The 25,821-nt window shown below is 45.2% G+C and overlaps 1 protein-coding gene across 2 annotated transcripts in view; it reads right to left on the reverse strand.

Moving 5' to 3' along the window:
- Positions 1-25,103, reverse strand: part of LZTR1 (leucine zipper like transcription regulator 1) — a 36,008-nt gene extending 10,905 nt beyond the window's left edge. The window contains exons 1-13 of one of the 2 annotated variants that reach the window (XM_038162422.1): positions 24,879-25,102; positions 24,744-24,806; positions 24,241-24,297; positions 23,554-23,633; positions 23,101-23,209; positions 21,367-21,450; positions 19,855-19,912; positions 19,136-19,275; positions 18,457-18,658; positions 3,894-4,004; positions 2,631-2,723; positions 1,626-1,721; positions 365-548 (exon numbers count right to left, since the gene is read on the reverse strand). In XM_038162422.1, coding sequence (XP_038018350.1) covers positions 365-548; positions 1,626-1,721; positions 2,631-2,723; positions 3,894-4,004; positions 18,457-18,658; positions 19,136-19,275; positions 19,855-19,912; positions 21,367-21,450; positions 23,101-23,209; positions 23,554-23,633; positions 24,241-24,297; positions 24,744-24,806; positions 24,879-25,054 — 1,453 coding nt within the window. In that variant the 5' untranslated portion in view covers positions 25,055-25,102. Of the gene's footprint in view, positions 1-364; positions 549-1,625; positions 1,722-2,630; positions 2,724-3,893; positions 4,005-18,456; positions 18,659-19,135; positions 19,276-19,854; positions 19,913-21,366; positions 21,451-23,100; positions 23,210-23,553; positions 23,634-24,240; positions 24,298-24,743; positions 24,807-24,878 lie in introns of both variants that reach the window. The other variant, XM_038162423.1, reaches the window with a different exon arrangement.
- Positions 25,104-25,821: the final 718 nt, after the last annotated feature.

Genomic DNA, 25,821 nt, shown 5'->3' on the forward strand with positions numbered 1-25,821 from the left:
CAAAACAATCTCACAAAAAGGAAATAAGCCAAGCCAGGATAAGATACATGGTCCTTCCAAGCAGGATGCTGTGCTGTTCAAAATACCACAATATTTTTGTTTGTTTGTTTGAGGTTTTTTACACCTTTTGGAATGATCAAGAACGTGCTCTTCCTTGATATTTGAAAAGAATTAGGGGAATTAAGGAAAAAAAAAGCATAGTTAGTAAGCTCTGATAAAAATCTGCTTTTTGTTTAATCTCAGGTTAGTAATGAAGTGCTCAGCACAGGACTGATCGCCTGCAAATGCTGGATCCCGCTGTTACTGAACACGTTTGCCCCGCTCCCCTCCCAGGTGCCAGGGTCACTTCAGCCTGCTGCCCTACCTTTGCGGGGATACTTTATCTTATCTGTGTACAGGAACTGCATGAGCACCTCAAAGGGCTGGGCCTCAGCCTCTCGGATGGGCACTTCCAGCAGTGGCTGCAGCCGGCACAGCTTGACATTCCCACCAATCCCATCCTTCTGGCATGTGGTGTGTCCCTCCTCTTCAATGTCTTGCTTTGATTTCTAATGAAACAGAAAAACCACCCGAAGATGGCACAAGCCAGTGCCAGTTCACACAAGTTACCACCAAACAAGAGGATCCTTCTCCTTACTCCATATTCTTCAAGACCCAGGATCACTTTAGCTTCAGGATTATCTTGAAGATAACAAGGAATTCATGTCTTAGACTTACTGCTCCATTTCCTGGGACACACATGGATGAGAACACAAGTAAGCTCCTGGATACAGATCAGAAGCAGGACAGCAGAGCAAGGGAGGATTGAACTGCACTGAACTCACATTTCTGCCCACAGCAGGGACAGCCTCACTCTGCGAAGGAGGGACAGGTAGGAGTAGATTCCACAAACCCTGCCTTGCAAATCAGAGCACAAAGTGCTGCACAGAAGTATTTTAAAACACTCTGTTACTTCAAGTTTCACTTTGACAGCCTTTTCCCACAGCCTTCTCAGTGGCAAAACAATTAACTGGGGGGGGGGGGGGGGGGGGGGGGGGGGCGGTCAGTGAGACATCCACATCATACTGCAGATTATGTGCTACTATCCCCCTAAAAGCCACTAAATGTTTGCTGCTGAAAAGCTGGAAGTAGTCAAAATTAATAGACAATGATTAGAGGCACCAGACTTTCACCTCTGGAAAAAGTAAAAAAATACAAAGGTTAAAGGAACAGAGGCAGCTGAAACCCTTAGCACTGCCTTTCCTCCCTCTAATTTGTCTGATCTTGTGGGCCATCCCCAGGACACAGCTCTTACCACCCCAACAGAGAAGAGTACACACACCTCTCTGGGGCATTCCACAAGATTAGACCTCAGACAGCTATGAGTCCTTCCAAGAACCACACTGTCAAATCCAGATAACTGGATTAACTCTGGCTCCTCCATGTTACACTCCTGATACATACCCAGTAGCCTTAGCTAATACTAATGATCTTCTTTATTTTACTTGCTCAAGAGCACCTTAGCACCAGACATGCTCCTGTCCTCCATCTGTCTCAATAGATACTTTTCTCCTGACAACCTTATTCCCAAACCTGGGCAGAATAAGCCTTACTTTACTACAAGGCTACTTTTCCAAAATACTCACCTGTTTCACCCTCTCCCTGGCCTGCATGATTTTCTTTTTCAGCCACTTGCAGCGAGCGGTGACGATGGCAGTGTGCCCTCGGACTCGCTCCTCCTTCTGCCAAAGGCAAAGGCAGAAAGCACATTCGACTTCTATCCCCAAATCACACGGTCATGGCAGATGGCAGAAGTCACAGAAACCTGGGCTGAACCCCAGGTTATGATACATTTCAAGCTGAAGGCAGCCTTACATCTGCTCTGCACATACAGATGAAATTCAACACCTATTTCCCCAAAGGCTAATGGCAAACACCATGTGGAAAAGAGCCTGTGTCACATTCACCACATGGAAGCTGCTGTGTCACATAGAGTGCTTTTTATTCTTGCATCTGATTTTCTGTTTAATTTTCCCTTTTCAAAATACCAGTATGGGTTTTGCTATTGTTTACCATAATTTATTTCGCCTGTTGTTGAGGATCTGTTCTCTGAGCTTTGCAAAGCTTTTTCTGACTTTTTCTTTTTGCAAAAGGAATGCAGGTAAATTCAAATTTCTCATGATTATCTTCAGAAAACCTGTTCTCTATTGAATGTTTTAACTGTTTGCATTACTAGAAAACCGTTCCACTGTACTGCTTTTTCTCATTCTCTTTTATTTCAGTAATTAAAAATGGCTCTTGAAATGATAATGGATTTGCAAAACACTGACCTGCCCTCCTAGGAGGCAACTGGGACCTGGGAGTACAGAGGTCATTGGTAAATTTTCATATTGCAACTTTGTATAACATGCCTTGATAAATTCAGGTTAAGTCAGTGACCCACAGCTCTTCTCAGTTTAAAAGTTTCTTCTCCACTGCAGCTTTAAAAATTTATCTGGATCAGTGAACCTTACTAAACCAGGCAGACAGTTCACCAGTGATTCATTCCCAGGGTTTCTGGCACAACCACTGCAGAATTTGCTTTTTCCCAACAAACACACCACACACACGGTAACACCCCCACTGAAACCTCTCCAATAAATTCTACTCACCTCTCCCAAAACAAACTCCAAGTCACTGAACTGTCTGTTTTCCCACAGTCTTCCATAGTCTTCATGGAGAGTGCATTTAGGGTAACAAGAAAACTAAAAAAATAAAACCCCACAGAAGACAGAATTAATTTCAGTGACTATATAAACTTCAAATCTCACATCACTTTGAAGCAGAGGAGCCTGAGGTCAGATCCCCTCAAGCTTCCTCACAAGGGGCAGTGGAGGGACAGCTTCAATCTCTGCTTGCTCTGAACAAGGACAGGACCCAAGGAAGGGCTGGAGCTGTGTCAGGGGAGATTTAGGGATATCAGGGAAAGGTTCTTCCCCCAGAGGGTGCTGGGCACTGCCCAGGCTCCCCAGGGAACGGGCACGGCCCCGAGGCTGCCAGAGCTCCAGGAGTGTTTGGACAATGCTCTCAGGGATGCCCAGGGTGGGACTGTTGGGGTGTCTGTGCAGGGCCAGGGGCTGGTCTGGGTGGTCCTTGTGGGTCCTCCCAGCTCAGGATATTCCTGATTCTATGATTCTATAACCAAAAGTACCAAGGTTACATCTACTATCGCTGGATTTTGTAATTAACTCAGTCTCAGTGTAGCACATGAAGTAGAATGTCACAAGCAAACCAAACACAAGCAAGGGCTTCCCCCACGGTGAGGTTAAGGACAGATAACACAGTGTAACATGGAAGAACTGTGTCTCATCACACCTTCCAGATATGAGGATTTGGAGGCTGGGAGTCTCACCTGCTCTCAGGACTTGTCTGAGGGTGCCATGCTATAAAAATAACCTTAACTGTACGTGGGATTTAATCTAGTGTGAGTATCCTGAATTTAAAAATTTCAATTCCAACAGTTCTGTCAGATGGGAGTGGGAGATAAAACCACAATACAAAACATTCTGCCCCAGAGCCCTGAACAGGACATGAAGAGGAACAGCCAATTTTAATGAAATAATATAGCAAATCCCATCTGCTACACTTTCCAATGATTTGTCAAAATTGTCATGATCTCTGTAGGACTTCAGAAAGCACTAGAGGGCTTGACCTTACCAAAAATGTCTGTCCAAATAACATTTCTCAAAAGATTTTAAAGACACACATTGACCTTTGAAAGCTGAATCTGAAATACAGAGGCTGCCTGTATGAAGGCCATGTAAGAAGGACATGGACTAAATGCTGTGGAGCTCATGGTGAGCTAAACCAGACACTCCACAATCAGGACTCATGTGGAATTGGTGTGGAAGTGAGTATGTTTATCAGCAAATTACCTGGAACCTGTACATCTCTCCACTTCTGATGTTATTATCCACTGTGCCACCAAAGATGTACATAGCATCCGAGATAACCGCTGCCGCATGGAAGAGTCTCCCACTGGGTAACTGGGGAAAGAAAACAGGGAATAAACAGAAAGAAAAGGACAAAACAGGCAAGGTAATAAATAAAAGCCTATTCTTCTGCCAAGAAAAAGGATCTGCTATTAACAGATCAACAGTGAAAAGGGAAAAATCACAGAATATCTGAATTGGAAGGAACACACAGGGATTGTTGAGTCCAACTGTTAAGTGACTGGGGATCGAACCCACAACCTTGGCATTACGAGGACCGAGCCCTGACCAAACCGATGCAGCCCGGGGTCACTCACTCACTCACTCACTCACTCACTCACTCACTCACTCACTCACTCACTCACTCACTCACTCACACACACTCTCACACATACATACACACTCTCACACATACTCACACACTTGCACAGACACTCACACACACTCTCACACATACATACACACTCTCACACATACTCACACACTTGCACAGACACTCACACACACTCACACACATGTACACACTCTCACACATACTCACACACTTGCACAGACACTCACACACACACACACTCTAACACACACTCAGACACACTGACATGCACATTCACACACACTCGCAGACTCACACACTCATGCTCACACACACAGACATGCACACACACTCAAACACACACACTCAGACACATTCACACACACACGCAGACACTTGCACCCTACGACTGACATTTGCTGTACCTCAGGATTGTTTCCTAGCCTGTCTAGAACATATTGTCCAGTCACATTTAAGATAAGTGGTACCTACACAGGTCTACATATCACGGCAGTTACAAAATGTATCATTTACAAAATTAAAGCCAATGTCATTTTCCACATAATCCCCACACATACTTCTAGAAACAAGCAGATTCTGCAAATGTGATCACTGTGCTTATTCCAAATGGTGTCAGCTTATTCCAAATAATGTCAGGAACTTGAAAAGTGAATGATCATCTACCTCAGCAGGACTGAGCCCCAGGCCTGTGGGTGCCCACCTCCCCCACAGCTTGAAGGGCTGAACCATCTGGCTAAGGCCCCAGGAATGTCCAGCGCCGAATGGGAGCCCAAGGCTGGAGCTGTTGGCAGAGCTGGCACCTCAGAGCTACAGCTCTGGTCTCCATCCTGCCAGCTCCACAGAAAGCAAAGCCCCCCACACTGCAGCTATTTATAGGGCTGAGGGATCACACCATCCCTGCAACACACCCCACCTCAGAGCTGCAGCATCGGGTGATTTCTGAAGAGTCACTACAAGCCAAAGCCACCGTGACCCTCCTGCAGAGCACAGACTGCAGCATTTTTACTCATTTCTTCTGAGGCTATGAAAAGGTGTGTGAACACATCAGCATATCTCACTGAGAGTTCACAGAAAGCCTTCAAGTGGTGAGAGAAACTTCTTTTTTTTTTTTTTTTTTTTCCTCCAGTTTGATCAGGCTTTTCGTCTTCCAGGCAGTAAATCTCATTAAATCTTCGCTTACAAAATAAAAAGCCCTCTGGCATAAGAAATCTTGGCTTCTTGTACATATTTATAGGCACCACTCAAGTAAAGTCAAACATGAAACAAGATTATGTTTATCTGGAGAGGCAGATTTTCCAGGAAAGCATGCTGACTGGCAGTTCCCATTCCCACCAATTCACCCCTCTCACCACAGTATCACACAACAGCCTCATTTAGCCTGTTACTCACCACACTTTCCATGACTTGTTCTTCTCCTCAAACTACGGCTTTTAAGGAGACAATCCCCCAGTCAGTAACTAGGACATGGGTATTTTTCTCAGATGTACAAACCACAGACTTGCTCACCTGAAAAGGCACATTTGCCTGTGCCAGTTTAACAAACCCTCTGGATTCCTCTGGATAAACAAGATGCCTTCTGTATCCAGCATGTTTCATGGATACTTTATCAAGGAAACTTCAGAGTTAGCTCTGATAAATACTGTGATGGGTTATGGAGTAACACTGATCTGTTAGTACATTCCTGCTTGGACCCAGTTCCATACCTCTCTGAAAGAGGATGAGATTACTGTCAAATATAATCTATTTTCTATGGCCTCTGCTTGTTCTTAGCAGTAATCTCATTAACTAAATAAGATGTACTGATTGAAATAATCAACCATATTACAATGGGTTAAAAATACATCTGTCACCTTCATCAACTGGAGCTCCAACCTCATCCCAAAATAAGAAGTTTGCTTGCCAAGACCCATTCCCACACAGCTAGGCAGGCTGGTGTTAGCTGTACTGTAACATCTTTCTCACAACTAACTGCAACCAAAACCAAACAAAAAGAACTGTTCTAGCAGAGCTCAAACGCAGCCCACCACCTTCAGACTTATTTAGGTGATTTTCCACTTTTTAAAAAATAAATAATATTTCAGTTTTGCTTTTAATTAAAATAATTCTCAACATTCTCTAGTATTTAGTTTTTTAAAGCTGCCGTTGAATTTAACAACCAAATTTTTTTTTCAATCAAAAAGTCTTACAGCTTTGAAACAACTGGTGCCAGAAAGCAAACATGAACCACCTGAATATTTAACCAAGTAAGATGTACTTGCCAGTCACATCATATTCAACTCCAACGATTTCTTTGGAATGCTGTAATGACGATTTTTCTTTAGTAATGGTTGGTACTGGCCAAGGAACCAGAGCTCTGCAGTTACTAATAACTTAAGTAATCAAACAACTTTACTTTCTAAATACACAGACCACATTTTTAAAGACAGAAATGTAAAACATGGAATGACAGCCTGGAACAGAAAAGACCATGTCCAGTTCTCAAAATATTGTGCAGCTGAGAGTTTCAGGGTGTTTGTTTTACTGAATCAGAACAGAATTCAGGCCAGCACAAACCCCCACATGGAGATGACAATACTGCAAATGGTGACATTTTGGTGCCACCCACATGGGGAACAACGCTTGTCCCTCCCGGGACCAAGGATTTGGCCACAGCAACTTTGTTCCAGTGCAAGGAAGGAAAGCTGGGTCCTCAAGAAAATATTCAGGAGGAAACAATGGTTAATAGAGCTCAGGAGCACAAAGAGCTGTTGAGACATTCCGGTCCCCACATACCTCATCCACCAATACCAGACACCCAGAACCTGCCCTTATCTTGAATTTTCCCCTGCGAGATCTCCCAGGCTGCCAACTCCAGCTGCTGAATACACTCATACACCCATCAGATAGAGTTTATAAGAAACAGCTACAAAAGATCATCAACTTTGCTAGCCAGGATGGTCAGAAAGGATGAGAGGAAATGGCTCAAATTGCAGCAGGGAGGTTTAGGTTGGATATTGGAGAACATTTTCTCCTTAAAGGGGTTGTAAGCATTGGCACAGGCTGCTCAGGGCAGTGACAGAGTTACCATCCCTGGAAGTGTTCAAAAGGTTCATGACACTTGGGGATATGGATTAGAGGTGAATGTGGCAGTGCTGGATGGACAACTGGGCTTGATGATCTTGAAGGTCTTTTCCAACCCTAACAGTTCTGTAATTCTGCGATTCTATTTTCATCTGCTGGCACAACTCCAGATGGTCCTGTGTGAATCCAAAGGGATTTGTCTTTCTCATTCCTGTTACATACAGGAATGCTAAAAATCACAGACAAAGAGGCACTGCCAATCTGAATGTATTTGTCAGCTCTGGATCCTGTACTTACCTCTCCATCAATGTGATCGCCTTACTTTATTAACAATGCCTGACAGAAGAAATTCTGGATTCAATCCTGACACCTACAATGATGGGGGCTGGCACCCCTCTCTGAGCTACATCACCCACTGTTTCATCTGTTGGAGTGGTTTCTCTATTTAAGGTTAATGAGATTTGCATCTGAGGGTCTTTACAAATTGGAATCTTTGCTTTCAAAAGCAGAGCTCATTGGTCACCTTTGCTTCCCTTTCAGTACATCCTTCCCCACTGCTGGCATGATTCAAGCCATCATTTTCAAAGAAAAGTATTTCACAAGTGTTTTTTTCCTCTCATTTCTTGTGCTCAGACTCACACTGTAGCCTGTCCAGACAGCACAAATGGAGTTTGTCCCGTGTTGCTCATCAGGCTTCTAATTTGACTCCCAAAGCTGTGCATTAAAGTTGCCTCTCCCTGTGCCAGAGCACCCAGCAATCATTCAAATAGGTGAGATTACAGCTCTGAGCATCACCTCTGGGCCTGAGCACATATACTTTAAAATAAACTCAGTAATACCTGTGCAAACCCCTTCATAAACTCATTGATTTAAATTTTGATCTCACCAGGAATATATTCAGCTTAGCTTGAAGTCCTTAATGAATTAAGTTGAAGCAATGTAAAGTAAAATTAAATAGTGAAAGAAGTAAAATGAATCATTTCCACTCAGGGGTCAATAATAGCCTGCTCTGTGCAATTTAGAATTTGCACATTCAGAGCCAAGGCTTAAATGGTTCTTGGATTACAGCTTAAGTTAAATAGCTCATGAGAAATTGCAAGGGGAAAAAAAAAAGGGCGGAGAAGAAAAGGCATATAAGAAAGTGGAACTTAATTTCCATTTTTAAAGTCTTTTTCACTTTCAAATGTTTCTTTATTTACCTCTGAGTCTGCTGTAGGTCCTTGTTTTACTGTTACTATGCTGAAATCTAACCCAAATACGTCCCAAGATTTTTTTAAACCCCATTCTCTTGAGGGTACAGTGGGAGCTTCCTCTGGGGCAGATACACTCTCAAGCCACTGCTGGGTTACAACTGGTTACAACGTTTAAAAACAAAAGTGTGTAAAATTATAGATGGGAAGCATGAGAGACTGGACATGGAGCAGCAGTCCCCTGCAGCTGAAGCTCCAGATCATTCCTGTGTACCCAGAACATTGAGGGTCAGTCCAGAGAAAGCTCTGTGGTGTTGATTGGAGCCCATCACTGTGACTGAACCATTAACATTTTAGCTGTGTGGTTTTCTCACGGTTTGTGCAATGACAGAGACACACAGCAATGAAATCTTTTGCACTGGGTGATTTTTGTCTGCCCTCTTCCTCCCAATGGCTCTTCACAAATCACAGAATATGAGACTGGTTCAGGTTGGGAGGGACTTTAAAGCTCATCTTTTTCCACCCTCTGCCATGGACACTTCCAGGGACGAGGATGAGAAGCTGAGGAGTTTGCTCACAGGCAAAACTCAGATCACAAGCTAAGATGGTGAAGAGGGAATATCCGTCAGCTTTTCCCAAGTCTGAGACAGCCTTCCAACATTTTGTCTTGAAAAAACAGGGCAGATGGATCACCCCAAAGTGACAACCTGTGTTTTATGTCAAAGCTGACTGACACATTGGAAGATGATGAAGTAAAGCCCTTCCTCAGCTGGCAGGCTGACAGCACACACAGAGCCATGGCTTGCCCAGCTCTTCTGGACAGCCAGCAGAACTGGGTCAGGGACAAAAATTCAACCTCCTTGTAGTGAGATTCACTCTCTTGGCTGTGAGGACTGCATTAACTATGCTATTATTGCAGGCTGTGACTACTTGTGCTGTTGCAGTGCTTATCTTCTCTCTCTGACTCCTTTCTCAGAACATTTTAATATGTTTCAGTGCTTTTGGTGATAGAAATTTCAACATTATGGGCAATAATAGGACATTGCTAAAATCAAATCCTCTGCAGTTGTTTCAAGGTTCCCCTTTCTTACTCTCAGCTCCTCAGAAGCCTTCTTACATTAACGGAATAGATTTATAGCTGTGCAAATGTTAATTTTCCTCACACTCAGCTATGAATGAGCAGGTATTATGGAAGAAAATTGTTGCACTGAACTCAAAAGCCAGTAATGACGTGCTCAGATTTCTTTTACAACCAGGAACATGAGCCTCTCTATCCTTCAGTATCAATATATATCAGTATATATTTTATTATATAAAAGCTCAAAGCCAGAATGAAATAAGAAGACATAAAGCCATCAACAAACAAACCTGGTGAACCAACATAAACTAAGAGGTAAAAGAAGTATCTATTTTTCTCTGAAACTGAAAGAAAACCATAAGCTACAAAAGGTCCAAATGAGCTGTCACTACTGGGAGATCAGGAGCTGTTGATACCTGAGATGTTTCCACACTGTTACACCAGGCAACAGCATCAAACTCAAACAGATGGACAGACAGAGCTTTGGATAGTCTTTAGGTTCAAGGAGGTTTAAGGATTTAAAATGTTTTCCCATGCTGGGTGCAGACAATCTCTGCTTTCAGACAAAATTGGAACAGACACACATCAGAGTGAACTTCAAGACATGCAGGTCTACAAATGAAGAGAAGCAGGCAAATGCTGACGGATTTTACTGAGCCTTTCTATAGGCTGTTGTTGCTTTATTGGGCCTTTCCTTAGGCTGTCATTCCTTTCAGATTATGGCAATCGAGTCATCCTTTTTATCACTGCAGGGACCCAAGAGTAACCAAAGTGCAGTTTAGAACCCAAAAAGTACCTATTAATTTTAAAAATTTGGCCTGGTATGAACTTCGAGAACACAGCTAACTATGAACCAGGCAACTGCACTGCTGTCCCAAGAAAGTTATAGAGAAAATCTCCCTGAAAGCTACTTGTACCACATGAAGGAGGTGACTGGTACCAGTCTGCAAGATTTACCAAGGGCAAATTTTTCCTGACTAATGTGATCATCCCTTTCAAAATGATTCATGGGTTATAGGAGGGCACTGCATTCTCAGCAACTCTATGCTCGATAGCAAATTGTCTAGAGCACTTGAAATGCTGAAGACTAATATTCCAAAGGACTTAGCCAGGCTGGAGAATGGGCCGGTGGGAGCCTCAGGAAGTTCTGCCAAATTCTGTCCCCAGGACAGTGATTCCTTGCAATGATACAGGCTGGAAACTGGCTGTTCAGAACACAGCCCTGCAGAACACAGATGTGGTGTACAGGGAGCTGCAGAGGGTTCAGCAGCATCTTCTGGCAGCATGACCAGCAGCCCCTCAGCTGTTCCAGAGGGCTCAGGGATGGGACTTGTCCTCCTCTACTCACCATTTTTATGTCCTCAAGTGCTGAAGCACTCTGGGATCCCCAGTACAGAAAGGCATTGACCTACATAAGTCCAGTGGAGGGACACCAACCTCAAGGTTGTGTTCAAGGGCTGGAGCACAGGATGCATGAGAGGAGAGAAGGCAAAGGAGGCACCTCCCTGCAGGGAAGTCAGGGCTGCTCTTCAGAGAGTTGCCCAGTGAGAAGAGAGGAGCCAGCAGACTCAAGTCAGCACAGGAAGTTCTTTCTTAGTGTGGGAGGAAAATGTCTTTGATCATGACAGTGGACAAGCACTAGGTGGAAGCCAGGAGAAGCTGCTGGATCTCTAACCTGAGAGATACACTGGAATGGAATGGAACAGAATGGACAATGCCCTGAGCAGCCTGCCTCAACCAGACCTGCTCTGAGCATGAGGTTGGATTCAAAGCCTTGGAAGTTCTTCCAATCCACCTGCTTTTGTGATTCTAAGACTTCCTCCTGTTCTTTAACATGTTGCAGGGCTGGGAGCTCAGCTGTGCTCTTGTTACAATGGAAATTTAATTTACATGCAAGAGGGAAACTCAGCTTTTACTTTTCCTCTCTGATGGTACAGACAAGAAAATAGGGAATAAAAGCTCTATCACAGACACAGAATGAACCTCTTCAAAGGCTATTTCCATTCCTTTGCCCCACACAGGGTCAACAATACTTACTCTGTTTCTGAGAGAAAAAATTCCAGTCTGTTCTTAGAGATTTCCTCTGGTAGACTTCTCAAGACATCTCACAAAACCTTCAACACTACACTAATGTCAGAAAGCCAAAAATATTTTGTCTGCAGTTTATTTATTGAGATTGCCATAACTACATTGTCAACATAAATGGATCTATTGCAGCTTAACAATGATGAAAAGCAGAGGATCACCTCTGTAAGCACCACTTCCTAATATGGAGCCATTAATACAGAAAGAGGCTGTCAGGGATTGAAGAAAGAAGATAGAAAGAAACCCACAACTTAGCACAAAGCACAGAATCACAGGATGGTTTGGGTTAGAGGGGACCTTAAAGCTCATCTTGTTCCAATCTGTGCATGGCAGGGACACCATCCACTAGCCCAGGTTACTCCAAGCCCGATCCAACCTGGCCTTGGACACTTCCAGGGATCCAGGGGCAGCCACAGCTGCTCTGGGCACCTGTGCCAGGGATTCACCACCCTCACACTCAACAATTCCTTCCCAATATCACATCTAACCCTGTCCTTTGGCAATGGGAAGCCATTCCCTCCTTGTCCTGTCCCTCCAGGCCTTTGTCCAAAGTCCTTCTCCAGCTCTCTTGGAGCCCCTTTAGGCTCTGGAAAGGGCTCTAAGTTCTTCCCAGAGCCTTCTCTTGTCCAGGATGAACATCCCCAGCTCCCCCAGCCTGGCTCCAGAGCAGAGGGGCTCCAGGCCTCAGAGCAGCTCCGTGGGATCCTCTGGGCTCGCTCCAGCAGCTCCCCATCCTTCCTGTGCTGGAAGCCCAGGGCTGGGGCAGCTCTGCAGGTGAGCTCTCACCTGAGCGGGGCACAGGGGCAGAATCCCCCCCTGCCCTGCTGCCCACGCTGGGGGATCAGCCCAGCACAGGGCGGGTTCTGGGTTAAATCACCACACACAGAAAAAAAGTCATAATAACAAAAGCATTTTCAGCTCTGGTTATGGTAAGTGACAGAGGATGCAACAGAGACATCCTTTGCAATTGTGCTCTACACTGAGGATGAGATTTTTCCATTTGGCATTCACTGGAGAACACAGAATGGAAACAGGAAGGTAAATCTATTAACAACGACATCCAAGCACGTGGCAGCATGACCACAAAGGTCAGGGTTTGAGGCTGTCTGTAATTTATTTACAGCTGTAATAACAGTAAATGTTATTTCCTTTAAAATTGTTTTAGTATATATCAGTTGCAAATTTAAAGAGCAATGTTAATGTATAATTCATCAGAGAGGATGAGGCACTTTGAAGAACAAGCCAAACTCCAGCCAAATCCAATGAACATGTCACAAAAGATCATATATTGAAATCTGACAACAGCTGACAGAAATCCAGTGACCAACCATTTGCTTCTCTTTGGCATGTGGCTGCATTCAAAAATCCAATAACCATAATAGTACTTTTGGGATCTTAATCTTACTTCCTGAATACACCGACCTACCAAACTTCTGTGAAGAGGTACTGAAATTTAGACTTGTTTTGAGGAAAACATTCTTTTCAAAAAATATCAAATCCTGGTTTAAGTGTAATGAAAACTTTACAAAACAAAACAAAACAAAACAGTGGAGGGACATAAAATGATAAAATGTTCCAGTAAATAATGACTCTCATTCTTTACCATTTGTAAACATTTGTTTTCCTTTCTTTTTCAGTCTGGATATTTCTAGTTTCAACTTGAAGTGGCTGGATCTTGTTTTATCTTCCACTGATAGATTAAAAACCCTCTGTTCCCCAGGTAAGCCAGGGAAGATTTAATTTCCTGCACCTGAAAGAGACTTCACTTCATAGTTGGTCACTGGGCTTCCCATCCTCAATCATTCTTCTCTGAACAACCTCCCTGGTTTGCAAACACGACGTGGGGAGATATTCTACTGGAAGATCTATCCAATAAACACAAGGATCATGTATTTATGTTACTTAGTGACACTACACTGTGTCAGCTTCTAGAATGAAGACTATCACAGCACTTCCAGCCATTTCAGACCACCAGGAGCTCTCTCAGCTCCCCACAAGAACTGGGAATTAAGTGATTGTTTCCAGGGATGCTGTAAGGAAACAATGAAGCCCCGACCACACACTCTGTTCATAAATGTATCCTACAGCCAAAGTGAAACACGGACAGCTTGCACCCACCTTAAGAAGAATTAAAAATCCCTGAGTGGACTGTTATTGTAATCAGTAACTGGCAAAACTCTGACCCCTCCAAAAATATTGGAGGAAAGCTGTGATTTTCTGTTGTCTTTCAAGGTTGGTGGCATAAGTTTGTCCAGAGTAACTGCTCCTCAATCAAAAAGCCTATTTCAACTCCTTCTGTTACTCAATTTTACACCACCGTAATGTGTGTCACGTTAAATCCCTGCTGTTACAATTCCTTACCAGTGAGTTACAGAAATATTCCTTCTGCCTATCACCCACATCATTTGCATTCTGCTTTCTCTGGGAGAATACTGTAAAAGGATCTAATAATGAACACCTCTCAGAAAGGATATGAACACAGAATTGACAAACAGAAGTGGAGCTGTACAATAGTGTTAGCTACAGGTACTCTGATGTGCAGATTCTTAGAAATACAAACATCTTCAAGATGTCTCTCTCCAGTTCACTGACCACAGACCTGCAAAGGGCACTGGTATGAAGCTCCAACATTTTTAAAAAAGGTTTTTAAAAAGGATGCAAGCCTGAGCACTGCACATTATTTATAAACATCAAAAGTGTCAGTCTTCCCCCTGGATTGTGAAATGCTCAGTTTTATCTCTCCCAGCAGAACACGATACCTTGATAATTACCCTGCCCACGTGTGAGGCAGATCTTGTTAGGGGGCTCACTGCAGGAATTTGGGGCATTGTGCACACAGTAACTTGTTTCTCGTGCCTGAAGATATCTCAAGGGGTGCAACTAATCTCTGCACGAGGAGACTGGGGCAGACTCATCCCCAGGAGGATGACTAAGTCCTTTTAATCTTCCTCAGCTGCCCACAAACCACGTCACTGTAATCTGTCTGAAAAACCCCCAAAACTGAGCCTCCAAGTAAGCCCAAGAAGGTTACCAGCACATTAACCTCCCTTTTGGCTTATTAAAAGAAAAATTAAGAGCTTTGAAAATTGGAGATTTTTATTGCTCTTGGCTTTGAAAGCCCTAATTGTGAGACTGAAATGTTTCCCGGAACAAGTTTTAGAGATTTCCCTCATAACTTCAGGAGAGATGGATGACTCGCCAGTCCCTGCAGCCACAGGGAGATGATGAGAACTGTGAGGAGGGAGAATTTCCTTCTTCCTGACACAACACCCTGTCTCTATGAGGCAGTGGCTGCTCCAAACATCACCTTGGATTCTGTGGGTCTGTGTCCCCAACTGGCTGTGCTTCCTGCCAGACCCAGAGCTCCTGTCGTTCCCGCAGAACACTCCTCTCTGAGCACAGAACCCAGCACAAGCCGTGACTGCCACGTGCGCGCGTCTGTCAACTGTGCAATGTGGGCCATTTTTCCTCTTACTGCCTGCTGATCTCTTATGCTGCTCCAACCTTCTTCAGGAAGTAATGGATATTTTGAGTTCAATAGAAAAATTCAAGGCAAACAAAAAAAATCTATTTCTTGTTTTTGAAATCCATCAGTAGCCCTGTATAAAGAAAATCCAGCACGCCAGGAAGCTTAGGCAGTGTTATGCAGGCAGGCAAGGACTCAGATGAGATATTCCTGTGGCTGCCTTAGAAAAGGAGAATCTGCAGCTGTGAAGATCATCTCACAGCAAAGATGGGGAATAGCTCCGTGTGCTCTGTACAATATATATGTACATGTATTATATATAGGTTTGAGGAGCTACAGACTGCAATCGTGTGGCTCAGCAAGGATGTCTTGTTATTTATTCTGGAGACATCCTAAAGCATAAAATGGCAGCTCCTGGTTTAGTTTTGAAGTACTGACCTGTTCCATCTCAGTTTGCCTTCTTCTACTCAATAAGCCATTTCCCATCCTCCATCCCACAGCGAGGCACTACCAAGAATTCTGAGCACCCTGGGCAGAGAACTACAACAGGTCCATTGCCAGATCTGTTCCCAGGTTTGCTCTGAGTAGAACAGGTAGAACAGTAAAGTCTGGCATTTTGTTTACTCAAAATGCAGAAAATGCCAGACTATCTCAGGGCAACTGCAGCACCTGACACACGACTGCTGTCTGTGCTCAAGAAGTGCCTCTAGGATCTTCCTAGTACTCATCCCACTTTGCTGTAATTAATGCCCAAACTGTACCACCTTCTCCAGGTAACTACCCTGAGATTCTTCAGCCTTGTGTGACTTGTCACCTTCTGTGTTGGCCATAAAAGGGTAGCAGAGGACAAACAATTTCCACCTGACACCTATTCCTGCTACTGGCACGAACAGGTCTGAAAAGTCCAAATCACTCCCTGATCACCTTGAGAAGCTCCTCAGGACAGCCTGAGTTCAGAGAACAAGACTGGAATGGCAGTAATGACTCTCCTTCAACATAAGAAATCTCTTCTGTAATCTCTTTTGCAAAGCACTGTAAAAATCACCACTGAATTAACAGCTTAATCAGCACCAAACCTTATTTTGGACTCCAGAGGCTCAACCCATTCCATGCTAAACATCCAAAAGAAGAAAGAATTAAGGATATGCATCACACGACCGTAAGTAAGAAAGTAACCTCGCCACAGTGCAGTCAAGCAAAGTTGTAATGCAGCATTTCTAAGATCATACCACATAACACAGAGCAAGCAGAAGGTAAACTCTACTATCCATCCATTGGAAAGGAAAAAACCCAACTCTAAAAGTCAAGGTAGGTCATTCTGCTGCACAATAACAGAGGTCACTATCACTTCACACACAGCAGAAACCCTCAAGTGCTGAGACAGCATTGCACTTATCGACTTCTATTTTTTTTTCAAATGAACATGAGAAATTTTGTTCACAGAGATGGATAAAAAAGGAAAATCCAAGTTCAGAGTGCCCAGGGAACAGGATGGTATCAGAGATTCGTTGCTACCTTTAGAAGTCTTTGCCAAAAGCTCATGGAAACTTTAGGAAAATGATTCTGAGAAATTACCTAGTTATGACTCCAGAAGACACAAAATAATTTAAGACTCACTTGAAACACCAAAAGTCTGCAGTTAATCAGTCTTTTGGGAAAATTTACTACCATGTGTTTCAACAGCACCAGTTTCACCTCCCATTTCTACTAAATCAGTTTCTAGATGCTGTACCAGAGAAAGAAACTGCAAAATACAACACGGGCAGCTAACCTGGGACTACAGACAGACAAAGAAAAGAGCTTTGAAATCTGAAATGAAATTTAGCAGGGGATAACTCAGGGAATAATGCTGGTTTACAATACTGCCAGGAGCAGTTCTGCTCCTGGAAGCAATGAGCAACCGTGTCCCAAAGAACCAATGCCTGCTGAAGCCTCACAAGACAAACAGTAACAGCGGCAGGAATGGAACAGGTTCTACAGTCCTGAAGGCAACGGTGTCTTTAAAACGTTGAAGAAGCAGCTTTATTAATTTCATAGGACAATAAATCAACTTTGTAAAACATTAAATAGGCTGCTGTGAAATACTTTGGTCAAATAACAGTTCCCAATGAGGCCCATGTGCATGGTTAGTTTTGAGCTCTGTGTGTGTGGGATTCTGCAGCTCGTCCAATGCTGTGTCTGCAAACACATAAACACACCAAACACCCCCCACAGCTCTGGGGGTGAGCCCTGTCACACCTGTGCTGGCTAAATCAGTAACTCTGCACCTGATCCCAATTCCTGCAACAGTCAGCTGTCTGAGGTGTAACCTCAGGCTGTGCAGTTGTGTGCACAGCACACACACAGAGCATCTCCTCCTGTAGAGCAGCTCATACCCTACACCCACTGTGGCATCAGCTGCAGTACCTTAACATGGCTTAAGGTAAAATCTATTGACATTAATAAACACAATGAATGCTGCTGTTCCAAAGCCAGGAATTACACACACGGGTATGGGCTTAAAGGAACAAACGCTTGTGCATTCTGGGATGAAATGATCCTCACTTACATGACCTGAAATATACACTGAAACCAGGTGAGCCCTTGGCACTTCCACCTGGAATACAAGCTGTTCCAGAGAGGATCTGTGAGTGTGCTTTGAGAAAAAACCAGACATTTTATCACACAATCGCTGCCTTGCATGAGTAGCAAGTAGCAAAAGAAACAGAGTGATTAATCTTTCTTTCTTTTAAATATTGTGTCATTTGGAGTGTTTCCTTGGCACTTGGTGGTCTACAGCCTTTGATGTTCATGTAAAACCAGATATTTTTAAAATTTGTATCTCTTATTAATGAAAGTATGTTAAAACAGCCCTTTCTGAGCCTCCATATTACTTTTGCCAGCTACACCTCTATGTGTAATCAGAATTTATAAGATTTTATGCACATGGGCATTACAGTGACCTTCAAGTCAAACCTTGTCTAGTTTGAATTCTGCTTCAAGAGAATCACACAGCAAACCACAGAACCACTGGTACACACTGAATCAATTGTTCAGCTTTTGACTGAACAAATTATTGAAACGCATATCAAAGTGTTTCATGGTATTTCTTTAAAATGTGTTAAGTTTTAGATGCGTCAACACTGACTAATTTTTAAGGACTGCTACCCACAATATTTGAGCTGATTAACCATCACTTGGAAGGAGTTGTTACAACTCAGCCAAAAGCCAATGCTCTTGTCAAAACGTGTCCATGGCAAAGATGAGTCAAAAAGAAAGCGTACAAAGGAAAAACCACAAGCTGAAGGTTTTACCTCACTGTCCGGGCTGGGCTGGATGACCTCCCAGGTCTGGGAGTCCACGTCGTAGCAGTGGAGCTCGTTGGGCAGCGTGTTGTCGGCAGCGCCGCCGAACACGTAGAGGTGCCGGTCGAAGGCCACCATGGTGTGCCCGTATCGCCGCTGCGGAGGGGGCGGCGAGCCCCGCAGCAGGTGCTCCGTGGGGATCCTTGTCCAGCTGGGACAGCAAACAGGAAACACGGGACTCTTTTACATTTCTTCTAAATTTTCTAACCCTATCCTTCGTCACCAGGAGACATGTCACCCTGATTTTCTAAGACTTTGCTAAGCCTTCTGATGTTTGCATTCTTGTAACAAACTTTCTCACACACAGTTCTGTAAACAACTTATGTTTTGCATTCTTTCATGGAGGAGGAGAGAATTGATGGACTCTTGGTCTGTCCAGTGTCATTGGAGAGGTGGCACTGTCACCCTCCAATCCACTGTCACTTTTGGAAAACTATAAATGTTGGAGTCAGAAAATAAAGGTCCTTTTTTTTGTTCACCTGGAGAGCAGCAGTGTCCGTGTTGTCTTTTCGTGTCGTATTACGACAGAGACACAGCATTCTCCCTCAATGCCCCTAAGTATTACATTTTGCAACTCAGGCAGTCAAGGATTATGCGGATTTTGCACGACTTAACTGTCTACACTTACATCTTTTCCTTGAATTCAAACTGGAAGAGATTATTGGTAATCTTTGCTCCACTCTGGCCAGAGAAAACAAACATCTTGTCTTTGCAAACCGCCACGGGAAAATTACAGCAGGAAGGAGGAATTTCACCACTTTGTTCAATCTGAAAGGTAATTAGGTTCAGAATCAGAAATGTATTGTTACAGTGCACAACTCCACATGCTGAGGACGCTGCAGGGCCACGGGATACAGGTGCAGCCAAGGCGAGCACATGCCATGGGCCCCGTGAAGCTGGTAATCAACAGGTAATCAACTCCTGCTGTGCTTACATGTCTGATTTTCCCTGGATAAAAAGGCTGGGAGGCCACGTTTTTAAAGCTCCCAGTACTGCAAGGGTCAGGACTTTGGTCAGCTGGCCAGCAAAGCTCCCAGTCTGTGTCAGTGCTCTGAGTGGGAATGCAGCGGTCAGAGTGGGAATGCAGTCCTAGCACAGCAAATCCCCCATGGGAAGTCCAAGTCTAGTTCACAGATCCACAAGCAAAAAAAAAAATCACCCTTTCATACACACTTGGTTTTCCAAATACCCAAACCAAATCAAATTTGAACTGCTTCTTTTCACTGTGGATCAAAAACACATTCTGGAAAAAGAGCAGTGCAGTCTAGCATGGGAAATTTTAAATAATTCTGCATCAAAACCAAAAAAAGAGAATTTTATGTGTTAGTTGAAATTAAAGCTTCTTACCTCTTCCCAGCAGGTCAGCTCTCTGTCCTGCAGGCCTATTGTCCACATGTCATTTAATCTGTGCCATAACACAAAAAAATGCTTGATTTGAAATAATTCATTTTTTGTAACAGTGTTGAAAGGGCAGAAATCCTATTTCATCAACACTCCTTCTGCACAGGAAGACTCTCCTACTTCCACTGACCAAAAAAAAAGTTATTAGAATTCCTTTGTCCTACACCTAAATTTTACAGCCCCACCCCAGCTTGCTTCAGCATCTTTCCAGTTACAAGTACACTGCAGTTAACAGCTACATACAGCAACTCAGTCTGGAGCTTAAGGATTTGAGCTATTTAATCCTCAGGATTTTTACAAAATACCTCTTTTTACCCTGCTTCTTCTGCTCATCCCTGTTAACTACTGAGACTGACCACAACAATTACTTACATGGCTGAATCCTTCCTTAAATACAGAAAGGAGGATGAAGCAGGTAAGCTAACCCATCTCTGACTGTGCTGTTCCCAGAACAAGTTACTCACAGTAACTACAGATGCTTCCTTTGCTCAAATCTGCCTGGAGGCTCAAGTTCCATAAAAAGACATTTTTTCTAAAGTGATTCAACATATTTAACACAAATTAGACAGCTGCTCTCACCCACTCCTTCCTTACAGCTACCCAAGGCCCGGGGGGACTCCCTAAGCTTCCCTAACTGAACAATCCCCGAGAGTCATGCACCTTAAACCAATTCCTGCTCCAGAAATAACAAAGACATTCCATCTGAATTCCCGATTATCAGCAGCTCTCCTGGAGACTTTGTGGAGCTGGACACGTTTCTGAAGATTCTTCAGAGGAGGGAACCCAGCTCCTCATTTGTGAAAATCTCTGTGTGCTCTCGTTATGCAAATATTGTACATCAACATAAACTACTCCTCAAGTTCATCATGACAGAAAAAAATGGCATGTCCAGAATTGACTGCTCCCTGACAGACCAACAGCAAATGCAAGGAGCTACTGTGAGAGAAAGCACCAGGCTCCCTCTAACATCTCAGCACCACTCCTTTGCAGTCTTTCCCCATACAAAATCCCACCTCCCTTCAACCTAAACATTACATATTTCCAGAGATTACTGAGAAAAAAACGGACATGTTTCTCTTACTTCTGTCAAATTATTTCATAGCAAATCCAGGCTTTGCTCTCTAAGTATTCAGCAACATCAACTGGCCTGTGCTGGGGATCTTTCAAGAAATGTGCATTTGCCAAATTCCAAAGATCATTTTGCAGCCTTACAAGCAAGCACACTGTCAAATTACACATCCACAGCCACTCTGAGTAACCAGATCTTTAGGCTTTAAGCACACACTCATGTGAACATGAACCAGTGAACTGCAAAAGTGCAACACTCAACAACAGACTGCGTTTGCAAAGCTCCAGTTGAGTATTTAAATCTCTTAGAACATGAAAATGTCTCTACAAAGGTGGAAACTGAGGGGCTGGGTTTTCACAAAAGCAGGAGAGGGTGATAGTGCCGCATACCGTGCGTTGCCATCGTATCCAGCAAAGATCCACAGCTTGTCACTGTACACTGTGGCACCATGAGCTGACCTGGCCACTGGCAACCTGCAAGGAAGAAAATGCAGACAACAATCCTCCCTCTGCAGCTGCAGAGGGGCTGCAGAAGGATCTAAGAGCTAAAATACACATATAAAAACAAGAAGAAAGTCCCCTACACAAAATTGTTTCTGCTGCATGCCCTCCAAACACTGAGTGAGCCTCTGAAGGCATGTATTAGTTTTGCACTCTGCTGCCTTTAATGGAGAGAAACTATCTTAATGCAGACAGGAAAAAAAAAATCCCAACTAATTCCTTGTCAGGACTCAAATACTCTCAGAGTATTTTGCATGAAGCAGTTAAATAATGGGAAAATTCATAGCACCACTGGTAGAGCAAGGTGGCAATCAACTGTAGCTATGAACATCCCACACATGCTCCCACAGACTAAGCAGGAGAAACACAGAAACGAGACCAGGACAGAGCTCAGGATGCTCATTTGGGATCATTCAGGGTTGTTCCCAAGATGTAGTGCCCACAATGAAAGATCAAACCTATATTCCTCTTCCACAATCTTTGTTGTTTTAACTAAATCAGCCAGGTTGAACAAACCTGTGATGCCACAAGGCATCTGTTGGCTTGTCTGAGGTCAGTGTGTAACATGAACACTAGCTCTGGGGAACAAGCAAAATGTGAGCTTGTAAACTGAGTAAGAATTGCTCTCCAAAATGTCTCAAGTTACCAGAATTAACCAGAAATTACTAAAAGAAATTATTAAAAAGAAATTACTAACACGGTTTCTGTTCTGAAATATAACGTGCTCATCGGAGGTGAGCAACAGTGACACAAGAATGGAGAGGACATTCCTCATCCCTCTCCATAAATCACAAAACCAAATGTTCCCTTCCCTCTCCCCACTGAAACCAGCATTCCAGAAACTTCAGCTGTGTATAGGACTGCGGGTAAAGACACCACACAACCTCTACTGGGGAGTGGTAAACACAGAAATGTTTGGGGCAGAAAGAGACCTTAAAGCCCACCCAGTCCCACTCCCTGCCATGTTAGGGGACACTTTCCACTTGCCCAGGTTGGTCCCCATCCAACCTGGCCTTGGACCCTTCCAGGGATCCAGGGGCAGCCACAGCTGCTCTGGGCACCCTGTGCCAGGGCCTCACCAACCACACAGCCAAGACTTCCCTCTCAATATCCCATCTACCCCTGCTCTGCCAGTATGAGGCCATTCCCCCTTATCCTCTTCAGGCCCTTGTAAAAAACACTAGGAGTTGGATCACAATCACTGTCAGAAATGGCATTCTGAAGCGTGCACACAGTCAACTTTAGGAATGTGTGAGTGATTTTGATTCTCCTTGAATACTGAATCTCAGGAGCCCTTTTCTTCATAAGGGATCCACAATTTCCAAGCTATCCTTGAAATTTAAACAATTCAGAAAAAAACCCAACTCCCTTTGCTCCCTTTCCTTCTGTCATGGACCTGAAACATGAGTGGATTTTGGACAAATTTCCATTATAGTGCATTCTGGAATAGAAACCTTCCAAAAAAACTCCTGTAGAACCAAAAAACATTAACTGAGAAAGCAGAGCAGCAATCATGCTGCAGCTCTAACATCAGCACTGTAACTAGGTCTGACTGTGCCATGTGGAATAATGCCAAGCTACCCTCACTCCCCCGAAGCATGAGGCAACGATTCCAGCTCTTACCTTCCCTCAGTCTTCCACTCTGTCCACTGCCCGGTTGCAAACTTATACTCAAAGAGGTCGTTTTTATTCTTCAGGTTAGAATTGGAATAGATATCTCCAGTATAACCACCTGGACAACAAGAATTCCATTTGACTCCCAGGCAATGGAGCACCCACTCCCAGGCGTTGCATTAGGAGAAACTTCAGACTGCACAAAATGCTTGGTTAATGGACCTCTGCAGAAGGAGATTTCTCTTCCACTCCTCCTAAAGAATCATTATGGTAAAGAGCTTCAAGTTGTCTTTAAACAAAGCAGCGCCATCTTTCCCAACTAAAGTTGAAATCACAGCCATGAAAAATACTGGATTTGCTACTGAATGAGATCTTTGACACCTCCTAAAGATCTCTCATTCTTTTTCCAAACCAGTACAGCACCACATCTACCACTTGCAGTGCAACCTGCTGCTGCCTTACCAAAAACGAACATGCTGCTTCCGTAGACCACGGCCGAGTGGTGGTACCGTGGTGCCGGCGGCGTCCCCGTCGTGAAAGCCCTGCACGGATCACAACAGCAGCAGTCAAACACTCTGCTCGTGCCTTGGGCACCCAGAGCTACTGTGCAGACTAGAAAAGAAACAACTATTAGAAGTTTTTCTTTTGTTCCCGAGTATTTCCCTGGTTTTGGATAGTTGATTGCACTAAGATTTTATGGAACAGCAATATAGTATAAACGGTTACAGACATGCTGCTGCTGAAATCTATTTGCCAGAGCTGGAAAGTGAGACACAGGTGAGATAAGACAGACTGCCCACTGCAGAGCAAAGGAGCCAAGAAAGGTGTGAGGACCCCTGGCCCCTTTCCTGGCCCAAAGGGTGCAGCAAACCTGGTCCCTCTGCCCTCCCATAGGCTGCAGGAACAGAGGTGACCCTGGTCCCCTCCCTCGCTGTGCCACCCGGCCTCCCCTCGGGCAGGATCGATAACCCCGATGGCCCAGCACACAGCAGGCTGGCAGGGAGCAGATGTGACAGCGCTGGGCGGAGATGGCACTTCCTCTCCGGTACTCAGGTAGTGCCACCAACTTTTCATCCAGCCCGAGGTGCTGAGGGAAGCCACGGCGTGTCCCGGCCAGCGACCAGGATGGCGAAGGGCCGCGCTGCCCACCTGCACCACGAGCAGTCCTTCACGTCGAAGCGCAGCAGATCGTTCAGCATCGTCTTCCTGCGGGGAGGGACGGGAGAAGCGGCTGAGCCAGACCGGGGATCGGACAGGGGCGGCCACGGACCCTCAGCCCTGCTCCTCTCACACCCATCTCCCCTCACACCCATCTCCCCTCACACCCACCTCCCCTCACACCCATCTCCTTTCACACCCATCTCCTTTCACACCCATCTCCCCTCACACCCATCTCCCGTCTCACCCATCTCCCCTCACACCCATCTCCCGTCTCACCCATCTCCCCTCACCCCCATCTCCCCTCACCCCCACCTCCCCTCACACCCATCTCCCCTCACACCCATCTCCCGTCTCACCCATCTCCCCTCATCCCCATCTCCCCTCACCCCCACCTCCCCTCACACCCATCTCCCGTCTCACCCATCTCCCCTCACACTCACCTCCTTCCACATCCACCTCCCCTCAACCCCGGCGTTCCCGGCTCCCCTTACCCATTGTCCCCGCCGAACACGTAGATCGCATCCCGATAAGCCACCACAGTGTGTTTGCTGCGCCTGCGGGCGGCACGGACAGGTCAGAGGCGCCGGGAGCCCCCCTCCAACCATCCCGTCCGCTCCCTAGCTCACCGGGCCCCCACGAACTCGTCGCAGGGTGGGAGGCGGCGCCAGCGGTGCACTGTCTCGAAGGGCCCGAAGTTGAGGGTGAGGTACTCGACGCTGTCCGAGCAGCTGTGGTCGAAATCCACGCTCGGGGCCACCTTCGAGCGCCCCGCGCCACCCGCCGGGGCCGCGGCCGCCGCCATGGCTCACGCCTGCCCCCCTGGACTACAGCTCCCGGCGTGCCCCGCCCCGCGCGCCCGCCTTCCGGCGCGCCTGCGGCCCAGCCGTCAGACCACAACTCCCGGCGTGCATCACGCCCGGGGCGCCGGCCCGGCAGCCTCCAAGCCCTGGACTACAGCCCCCAGCATGCACCGCTAGAGGGGAGCGGGCAGCCCGAAGTGCCGCGTTCGAGGCCCAGCCGGTACCGGCCCTGCCCGGGTAAAGACGGGAAAGCCAGGCGGGATGCTGCATTACTAGGGTTTATTTGTTAATTCAAAAAACAGAATAGTACTGATGAATATGCATAAAGTCTCATTCCAGGGTCCCAGCTGGGCGGTTCGCTGGTTAAACGCGGAGAACACTCAGGGAGCAAACATGGCCAGTTCATCCCCACAGAGGCGTCCTGAGCGGGATCTGTGTGCCAGGCACCAAGGCAGCAGTGGCATGTGCCCTCGCCCACCGCCCATCCTCTGCTTTTCCTTCGTTTATGTTTCCTAACGTGGTGTCAGTCACCTCTGTGACTGTTAGTTTAGCTTCTTCACAGCAGCAGACAACACAAGTGATCCTGCACCTCTCAAAACCAGAGCTCAGATGCTGCTTCACAGAGTCCAGCAGTTTCCATCCTGAGCAATCGCTGTGTGACTGGTCAGAGGTTTTTTTAGCACAATTCCTGCAGCAAACACAATCCTTGTATAAAGACACATCACAGAGTGAGCCTTCAGAATTTTATTAGGAAAGATGACAGTGGTTA

This window comes from Motacilla alba, chromosome 26, assembly GCF_015832195.1.
Source record: "Motacilla alba alba isolate MOTALB_02 chromosome 26, Motacilla_alba_V1.0_pri, whole genome shotgun sequence".
NCBI classification, from domain to species: Eukaryota; Metazoa; Chordata; class Aves; order Passeriformes; family Motacillidae; genus Motacilla; species Motacilla alba.